General features: G+C 44.5%; 1 protein-coding gene across 1 annotated transcript in view; it reads left to right on the top strand.

Annotated features, from left to right (window-relative positions):
* Nucleotides 1–349: 349 nt before the first annotated feature.
* ntng1a (netrin g1a) overlaps nucleotides 350–10827 on the top strand; it is a gene marked incomplete at both ends in the record, with an annotated part of 230021 nt that continues 219543 nt past the window's right edge. Inside the window, one exon of the mRNA XM_080752341.1 lies at nucleotides 350–616. Coding sequence (XP_080608467.1) covers nucleotides 350–616 — 267 coding nt within the window. The remainder of the gene's footprint in view (nucleotides 617–10827) is intronic.

The following is a 10827-nucleotide window of genomic DNA, read 5'->3' as shown; positions in this document are numbered from 1 at the left end:
CCACCTCCTCCGTCCTTTTGTCCCTTCATCTCCTTCTCTTATCTGGTCTTGACAGGGCCTGAGAAAAAGCCAACACAAAGAGACCAATAAAAAGAAAAAAAAACAGAAAACCAAAGATATAGCAGCTTCGGATCTCCCCTCACCGTCAACAGGGACCTCTGGCATGCTGCCTCTCTCCCTCGCGTCTCTCAGTCGAAGTTGGATTATTGCGTGAAAAGAAAAAAAACTCCCTCCGGGTTTCTGGAGACGACGGCATAGAGACGTGCGAGTCTCTCCCTCCCCTCACGCGTACGCTGCGTACGTTTTTTGGGAGGAGATCCAGGAAGCAGCGAGAGAGAGAGAGAGAGTCATGCGTTTCCCACTGACTCTGGCGGTGCTGCAGGCGGTGTGGACGGGCCTGGGCTGCCTGGGCCGGGGCCGGGCCGCCATGCAGCACTACCCGGCGGCCTGGGGCCACTACGACGTGTGCAAGTCCCAGGTGTACACGGACGAGGGCCTGACCTGGGACTACATGGCCTGCCAGCCGGAGGCGGCCGACATGACCAAGTACCTGAAGGTGTCGGTGGACCCGCCCAACATCACCTGCGGCGACCCGCCGGAGACCTACTGCGCCCTGGTGAGTTTGAGTTCACACACACACACACATAGGCGATTCTAGCCTCTTCTAGCAGGGGGTGCGCGCGTGCAAAAAAAAATCAGATTTTGTATGGTTTATCCTGTTGTTTTAACAGGTTTATGTTTTACCTAATTGTAACACAATATAAACTGTGCTTTTCTAGACACCATGAGCATAGTATGATTTATTTACTTATTTTTGCAATAACTTGTGTAAAATACATTTAAGAGAGAGGGCTTTAGGAGCAGTTCACCACCAAATTCGCCAACAGAGCTAAATAACAGACACTTTTTTGCTCCGTGGAAATTTGTTGCTTGTGGTAGCTTGCAATGACTTTATGAGGTTGTTCACCCGCTTGGCGGCCAGGGGGTGCAAGTGGGGGTGCACCCATAGACACCACTTAAAATCGCCTATGCACCCCCCCCCCCCCCCCCCCCCCCCCAACCCAGGGTTAAGGCATGTGCACACACATAGACATCAAAGGGGGCTTGAGCCCCTGCCCTTTTATCCGTCTGTAAAAAAGTGCCCTCTCCAGACCATGAGTGTTGTTTTTACTATGGGGAAAGAAATGCAAATGTCTCCTTTCCATTCCTTAAGGCAGCATTCAAGAGAATTGCCTTGTCCAAACTCTCCTGAACTTGAATGCGGCATCTTATGTTGAAAGAATTTACCTTTCTGTGTAGAAATCCATGCCGTTACACCACATCTCTTGTATTAACTTGATTATGCTTAGTTCAGTGTGGTATAATGCACCGAAAATAGCCGACCTCCAAGTTCACAACGTGTCGCAACGCGACTCATTGTGAGCTTGTTGCGACGCGCTGTGAGCTTGGAGGTCTGCTTTTTCAATATTTCCACCAAAGGCCCTTTTAGAAATGTCAGCCCCTGCCTCCCTAACATTTCTCTGCACGTCCCTGCCAGGGTTTCTCAAAAAAGAGAAGAGGCTGTCGGAGAACCTGAGTTAGATAGGGACACGTAGTCTCGCGTGGTCACACTGTTGACTCCCTCGATTTGGAAATGCTCCCGTCATACAGTCTGGAGAGACGAAGGTCTAATGATGAGTATCCGGTTAAAGCGGAAGTGAAGCCTCCTCCCCACTTCCGTTTAGTTTTTAACATTGGGCACGGTGGCGCAGTGGTTAGCGCTTCGCCTCACAGCTAGAAGGTCCTGGGTTCGATTCCTGCCGGGGGACGCTGTGGGCACTGGCGGCGTGTTCCTCCTCCGCATCATCAGCGCCCACACCCTAGGTGGGGTTGGCGATAGGGCCTTTCTGTGTGGAGTTTGCATGTTCTCCCCGTGTCTCCTAGGGTTGATACCCTCACAAAAACATGCACGTAATCCTGGTCTCAATAATGCCTCCCCCTGTCCAGCCGGGGCGCCTGATGGAGGGGAAAGGAACTGGTTGGAATAACGTGTTCCTTCCACGCGCTACGTCCAAACCAGGGAAATCTCCACTGTCAGGTGAAAAGAAGCAACTTGGACTCCTCATGCATAGAAGGAAGCATGAGGTCAGTCCGTTGCCTCCTCAGGTTGGCAGAGGGAGAGCAGAGCCCAGGATTACATAGGCAATTGGCACTGGGTGAAAAAATGGGTTACAAAATTGTGGGATAAAAATTATAGATAAAAAAAAATAAACATTGCGCACATTTATCCTAATATAAATTAAAATCATGTAAGCACATTTAGCTTGCTGCTTAGCAGAAATTACATTTTAAAATATATTTTCATGAACGAAAATGCCAGCTTCCATTACTCGCCGCTCAGGAGCTGTAGTTCCAGACTCTATATTGCATTCGGAGGTTGTGGAATAGTTTTCTGGCTATGCGAGACTATAGGGACACGTGATCTGATCCATGACAGAAAGAGACAAGATGGGTCTGTCAGTCACAGACCAAATACGCTGTTGCCACACTCATTCATTCGCCCAGTTGAGTCCCAATGAAAGTGGAGAATGTGTTGTGAAGTAAAAAGTCTGATTCTAAGACTGCATGGAATTATAGGGAAAAGAGTCCAGGGGTGCCTCAGAATACTTATGTTTCGGAATGTATCGATATCACTTCAGATTAATTACTTGGTAAAATGGACTTGAGTTGCACTGCATGTGTACCAGTGTTGTTTTTGACAGCAAACTTTGATTTAGTTTTAGCCATAGTCTTTTGAATAAAATGTCACTTAGTTTTAGTCATAATTTAGTCACCTGAAAAGTTTTAGCTTTAGTCTACTTTTAGTCGACTAAATATCAAAAGATTTTTCGGCGACTAAATCTACAGTTGATTTAGTCAACTGAAATGTATTTTGGCAGGCCTTGATGACATTGTAATGGCTGATTTTACACTTAGTTGTTTGCTGAAAATAGCCGATCTACAAGCTCACAACGCGTCGCAGACCAACCAAACATAAAATGATTCTAGTCCCTCCCTTAACGTTTTAGTCTAGTTTTTATTTTGTTGACGAAATTGACAATATATTTAGTCTTAGTTTTTATTTCGTTTTTATTTCGTTTTCGTCAGTGAAAAAAATGCAGTCGACAAACATTTTTCGTCATAGTTTTAGTCGACGAAATCAACACTGATGTGTACTTGCCGTGATCTTTTTCAGACTACAGTATATCACGTCAGAGTCCTGCACGGGACCGTGCCCGCCCCGCCCCTCATTAATCAGATCCGTGGACCGCCCCTTTACCCGTCATTATAGAGCATCACAGTTTAAGCCCCCGCCCGCCCTCACTCCGTTGTCGGAAGCGTTTTCCCCCATGATGCATTTCATCCATAGACATTTCATAAAGTATTTATTTAAACGTCTTTTAACTCATTCTGAGCCCCAGACATTAACGGATTATAATGTCCAAAGTGCCTCCTTCAGGTCCCATTCACTTGCGTTGTCTTATTTTGAAGGCCAGAAGTCCACAGCGCAATCACTTCCGGTCTGACGTCATCGGGTCGTGCGCCGGAACCGATCATTGTCCACGTGGAGTTGTGTAATGGCCGACCGGGAGCTTTTATAACTGTGTAACATAAGCGAGCATCTGCCTCCATCCTAGCTTCTAAAGTGTAGTTTTGAGATAATGGACATTAAAGATGAGATCCCCCGTCCACCTCAATGTTATGGATGGGACTATTTTGTGCTGGAGGAGCCGTGATGATGCGAAATCAGCGACGGATTTCGTCTCCGGACCTCCGCCCATTGTACTCGGTAATGTATCCGCCGTTACAGTAATATATTACTTTTCGCGAGATATCTCGGGAATGGCACTACAGATACTCAAGTACATTTCGCGAGATATCTCGGGAATGGCACTAAATCGGTTAAGCCTCTGACAAAGCCACCCCGGGCAGGTGAGGAATCATGACAATAAACACTATTCTTAGCATGCAACGATTAATTAGAAAGCTGAAAAAAAGACGAGGATACAAGTTGTACCCTCGAGACTCAAGTCTCTTCTCCAAAAATAGCAGTTCTACAAGCTCACAACTGTTCCCCGCAGTCTGTCCAGATGGAAACAAATATCTCTCCGGTTTTCTTTGTGACATACTGTATCTGTGGGGTTAAGATTTAAATATTAACATACCGTTAATATGACAAAAGGTGCTATAAAGTAACAATGTAATTCAGGGGTGCTGTGGATGAGAAGGTTATTGGGTGACCTGAGACAACAATGTTTGAGAACCACCGCCCCAACCCCTTGAAAAGAATGAAACATAAGTATGTTTGAAACCATATCCACCACATGAACGGCTTTGCATGTACGCTGACATGATGGCTAATGGCGTAACTCGCTGATCATCTTTTTTCCCCCTGCCAGAATGTATAGTGTGTCATGAAAGATTTGATTCCAAAATGGATTTAGTTACACACTCACTCCTGTATTAGACTACTGTGACACGCAGGACAATGTGAGCACGATACATTGAACAAAGAAGCACAATTCAGAGACCCAATTCACCCTTTGTCAAGTCCCGCCCGTTGTCCCGCCCCTCTTCACACCCATTGGTTGCTGTGTCTTGGTGGGACACTTGGTGGGACACTCCATCCACTACCATTTTAATTCAGTTGCTTCGTATTGTTATTCTGTGTGTTCAATTCTAATTTCAAACTTGGTTTTTAGTAAAATGGAGCTGCTCAGTGGCAGTATAGTGACTCAGCATGCTTTTAAATGTTTTTATTTCTCCAAAAATTTGGTTTTAGCGAACTCAACAGAAAAAAGGCGGAACAAGGGCGGGACAAGGCAGATAGAGCCTGCTGGTTGGTCAGTCAGGGACCAACCAGAAGGCTAACAAAGGGTGAATTAGGCAGATTTTGGAGCTTGTTTGCACAAGATGTTGAAGCGATGTTGAACTGGTCATTATTGCGACCGTATAGGTCGCCACTAAGGATGAAAACCTCCAGCTCATGTCTGTCTGTTTGTCTGTCCATCCGTCCGTCACTCCAGCTCAGCAGAAGGATATGGCTGACCTGTTCTGACATCACGATGATGTTGCAAATGAATTACGTCCTTGTCCCTTTTATGCCTATGTATGGAGATCCCTGAGGGGCGAGGGTAAAGTCCAGATAGAGTTGATTGCCTTCATCTGTTGATTATGTGCTCCTTGATTGAGGCATCAGAAGTAGTGATTCCAGTGATTGTTAGAGAAGCAGTTCTCTAACAGTCCAACACGGCCACAGTATTTCATAAATCCCCACACTGCAGCCTGAGGCACAGACCAAAGCTTTAAGTAGTGTTGTAGTCAAGTCCACCTAAAGCGAGTCCAAGTCAAGTCCAAGTCATATGGGGTTCGAGTCCGAGTCGAGTCCGAGTCAAGAGCCCCTGGGAGGGGGTCGAGTCCGAGTCGAGTCCGAGACCAATGGGAGGCAAGTCCGAGTCGAGTCCGAGACCAATGGTAGGCGAGACCGAGCCGAGTCCAGTTTTCTTTTTCTTTTTTTTTTTTTTTGATAGGTATAGGCTGCAGAAAACAATATATATATATTTTTTCCGGACACACACACACACACACACACACACACACACACACACACACACACACACACACACACACACACACACACACACACACACACACACACACAATGCAAGAACCCCCCGTTCATGTGCATTCACCTGTCTGCTGTTTCCTACCAATACCTTTCAAATTAATGGCTTGTCTTCAAATTAAATCAATAGGTCTCCCCAAATTACCTTTGGTTGCTGTCAATGCTGTGGTTTAGGTTTGAGGGAGTTTTTTGGAGAGGTAGTTTTTTTTCCCATACCAATTTTCTGTCTAAGAACTAGACATTTGAGTTGCTACAATTACATTTTCTCCCAGGCAGAGAACAAGTAATTTAGTGTACAAATATGCCAAGTCTTATTTGTACACTAAAGCACAAGTCTTATACTGCAGTACAATATCCCAAATCACAGACGATAATTAGGACTATCCAGTCTAATATCATGATATGGATATAATATTGATGCCCATGCACCAAAAGTGATAACAAAAATAATATTATTTAAAAAAGAATTATGTCTACTACTGTAATCTATAACATTTTTAAACATTGCTGTTATAGTTGCATTGAAATAGAGCATGCATGATTTTTGCAAAACATTTTTCAAACAAACTCTTATCTTAATATTTTATTTTGACTAAAAGCTAAAATAAATAAATAAGGTTTTCCCATTCAAACACATAGCAGTAGTACGTGCCTGTCTGCATTTCATTGTTTAAGGTGAGAAATGTAGGCTACCCTATGTCATTAGTCTGATGCCTTTCAAGTATATACAAGGCAAAACAATACCCCATGTCACTGCTTCAAGTTGTTTTGATTCGTTTTAAACTCTCTACAGGGACTTTGTTACACTTCTCTCTGTTGATCAGTGCACTTTAACACTTTCGGACAAGGCTTGCTTAACGAGTAATAGACTACACCTGGAAATACAAAAAGACGTAAATTCTTAATCCAGCTGTGCAGGTGGATTAAACTACACATGATCACAAAGGCTTGTGTTTGGAAGCTGTTAGGTCTTATTTATTTGGGGACACAAGGATATCCTGCAGGTAAGAGGAAAGTGGACTGTTGTGCTGTTGTCTGTTTGGCGAAAAAAATAACTTCTGGGAAGATTAGATGCTTGCTGCTGTGCTGAGCGGGGGGCTCTATGTGTGTGTGTGTGTGTATGTGTGTGTGTGTGTGTGTGTGTGTGTGTGTGTGTGTGTGTGTGTGTGTGTGTGTGTGTGTGTGTGTGTGTGTGTGTGTGTGTGTGTGTGTGTGTGTGTGTGTGTGTGTGTGTGTGTGTGTGTGTGTGTGCGTGCGTGCGTGCGTGCGTGCGTGCGTGCGTGCGTGCGTGCGTGCGTGCGTGCGTGCGTGTGTGCATGCTACTGTGTGCCTATCAGATGCGCGTCAGAATGCTCTGTTACTTAACAAGGCAGCTCTCTAAATGTTAACGTGAATGCGCTCCTCATATGGATATAACATTTATTCCATTGCATTGTAGTGACTTGACTCGAGTGGACTCGGTGGGGGGGCGAGTCCAAGTCAAATTAGACCGAGACCGAGACGAGTCCAAGTCAAATTAAGGGCGAGACCGAGACGAGACCGAGTCAGTGAAAATTTGGACTTGAGTCCTGACTCGAGACGAGTCATTGACTCGAGTAGAGTTATACTTGCAACATGTTGTGCTTGTAGATCGTCTGTTTTCGGTGTGTGTACACTGCACGCAACTAAGTCGAAATCAGGCATCATACCTTAGAGATGGGGTGCCGTGATTCCCTCCCCCCTCTAAAACATAATCATTTTCTAAAAGGTGTACAGAAAGCGTTAAAATGATGTTTTTATGTGGCCACACCCACCTGCTCATTAAGTATGCCTGGTTGTCAGGTGGGTGGTGACCCAGCTGATGATACACACACCCACAGTGTTAAATGGTAAAAATGGGAGGGGATGATATTATGATGTCATTATGTCAGTGTATTTCAATTTGGCCTTTTGACTCCGAGGCTTTCAGCTTTCAGGAAGTAACCAAAAATACACTGGGAAGACATATTTGCATGTTATATCCACACCTGGGAGTCTTATTAGAGTAATGTTAACTCTACAGACACATACAAAACAGAAACGTACAAAACTATGGCACCGCCTCTTTAACTCAATTAGAGCCGATCCCGAGAATACTCGTGAAAAATACTCGAGTAGCACATGCTGCCGATCCCGAGTATACTCGTGAAAAGTACTCTATTACTGTAACGGCGGTTCTCCTACCCTGTTGGTGCGCGGAAGGTCCTGACACGATCGCCCTCGCCGATTCATCATCATCACGGATCCACGAGCACAAAATAGTAATCCCATAACATTGAGGCAGACGGGTAATCTCATCTTTAATGTCCATTATCTCAAAACAACACTTTCAAAGGGAGGATGGCAGTAGATTCTCGCTTATATAACACATGTTGAAAAGCACCGATCCGCCATTAAACAACAGTATGTTGATGACGAGCGATTCCGGTGAAGGACGTGATGACGTCAAACCGGAAGTGTTTACGCTATGGACTTCTGGCCTTCAAAATAAGACAACGGTCGTGGATGCAGCCTGCGGGAGGCACGCTGGACATTTTAATCCGTTAATTTCTGGAGCACTAAATGAGTTTAAAGGGGAAGACCACCCATTTTCAATATTGAGCTATGTCATTAATATACCTTAGAGGAGTTGTGTGGAAATAGAAAAAAAGTTTCCCCTCTTCTGTGTTGCCTAGAACTGGAGGATTGATTTTGGGGTTTGTATTGTAAAGTACAACTTGATGACATCACACATTGTACTTTACAATACAAACCCCAAAATCAATCCTCTAGTTCTAGGCAACACAGAAGAGGGGGAACTTTTTTTCTATTTCCACACAACTCCTCTAAGGTATATTAATGACATAGTTCAATATTGAAAATGGGTGGTCTACCCCTTTAAGCATTTCAAATGCTTCAGCTTTATCTTTTCCTCTTGTTTACCTCCAAACTTATTCAAAATGCCTTGCCTATGAATATGCATGTGGTATTATGTTCTTCATGTACAGTACCTTGTTCCTGACCAAGGACACACACTATGGGGGGGCTGTGCCTACTTGGCTGTGCCCACTTGGCAGAGTTCCCCCCAGCACCCACTGCTGTTCACAGGCATTTCTTTGTACATGATGCAAACTAGTGATGCGCGGGCCGACCCGGTGCCCCCACCCGCCCGCCAACCCGCCCGCGTGCGGGTGGGTGGGTCAAGGTTTGAGACTCAATATTGGCGGGCGGCGGGCGGGCGGGTTATCACCACTCTCATGTGCAAAAAATAAATAAGAATAATCACCTGTTCTTATTTGCCTTTTATTCTTAATAAGAGTAGTCCTATAAGAATACGAATATAACGTTTGAATACGAGCATGAGCGAGCGAGCATGTTTTAAAATGCGCCAGAGAGGAGCGAGGTTTCTCCTCCGCTCCTTGGTGCGAGGACCGTCCCAATTCCGCTCCTGTTGGGCCCGCGAACCGCATTTTGCCAACATTTGACACAACGTGAGCACAGCAGAAGAATGCACAAACAATTCAGCAGGATTTCACTTACCGTATGTGTCTCTGTCATCCACACAAGTCCGTTTATAGCTAAATACTTTGTGTCGGGTAAGTTATATAACCAGCCAGTCAACGGATACGATTTGAAACACAACTTTCGCAAGTGAGACGGATTTTTTGACTGAATGAACCAACCACGCTCGCCTCGAGGGCAAAATCTCGATATTCCGACGGCCTGAAGTCCAACGGCACGGAGATCCGAATCCGATGTCTCAGAGAGAGAGAGCCCCCCCCCCCCTCATGCGCAGATCGAGGTTGGCATGATTAAAACAATTAATTAATTAGCCTAAAAGCCAGCAAATAAATAGCCAGATCTGAGCACATATCAATATATAAGGCCAAATCTAATTAAAAAAAGTATAAAAGCTATTTGAGATGTTTATAGATTAGAATCTTTACACACCTGCTCCCAAATAATTAATTATATAATTCCAGTTCACTGCGCATATATTATGTAGGTCATTTCAATTAAGCTCTCGCACTCAATTGTGTCAGCGCTCGTCTGAAAAGAGTCGAGCAGCTCCCGCCTCCCTTAGTTTAAACTAGGTTATAAAATGACATATAGGCTATATAGAATAGATTTTCAGCCAAGAAGTGAATGAAAACGTAGGCCAGTGCTTTCTTATTGTCCATGCTGGATTATTATTTCTTCAAATTGACTGCATCCATCCTGGATCACACAATAAGAGGTAACATCCAGGTCTTTATTATCCATCATGCTTTCAAATCAAACAAAGTAATCACTCATATGCCTATGTGTGATGTGTGAGACCAAGTTTAACATCTTAAACATCACATGCTGCGCATCCAAAGTCAGCCGCCTCTCCTCCTCTTTCTCTCCTCCTCCTGTGTGTCTCCGCTCTCATATAGGCTACTAAATTGAACAGCCTTTCGGACTTTAAGTCACTCAGACTTTAAGGCCATCGGAAAATCTCTCCAATCTGGTGAATCAATAACCAACAGAATGTAATATTGTCCGTCTTTTGCTGTCTGCGCTGTAAATATGATTGACATAAAACCTGAAACGCCATTCTTACCCCGACGATGCCCCAGAGAGAATGAACGTCTTTGAATGAATGTCTTTTAGGCTAAACCCCAATTTGAACAACACGTTTGTTTATTTAGCCCATGACAATATTGTGCTACTGTAAACCTTTCTGTAAAGCGACGTTGGGTACTTAGAAGAGCCGTATACAGATGAGCTATTCTGGAGATGATATACCATCTTTTTTTTAAATGCGGGTTGCGGGGCGGGCGGATTCGTTGATTTGTATATTGTTCTGCGGGGCGGGCGCGGGCGGGTTACGTTTCGTGCGGGCTGTGGGTCGTGCGGGTTATGAAAAAAACCTGACCCGCGCATCACTAATGCAAACATATGTCTCTGCTGTTTGATGCAAGCACACAACGGGGCACAATGTGTGACTTCACTCATCAGAATGATTTCATTCCCAAAGTAGTATGTTTGCACATAGTGAAGAATTTGTCTCGGTGGGGGTTGGTGCATTATACAGTGAATAAGGACAATATTAGAAATGTAAAAATAAAAGGACAATTTACCCATTGCATTTCCCAGGAATATAGATACAAGTAAAAGATGATACACTATCATTTCAAACGGGAAAATTTATCACTGGCTGG

Source organism: Nannobrachium achirus (genome assembly GCF_963921795.1).
Source record: "Nannobrachium achirus genome assembly, chromosome: 21".
NCBI classification, from domain to species: domain Eukaryota; kingdom Metazoa; phylum Chordata; class Actinopteri; order Myctophiformes; family Myctophidae; genus Nannobrachium; species Nannobrachium achirus.
This window is presented reverse-complemented; position numbering and strand designations above follow the sequence as displayed.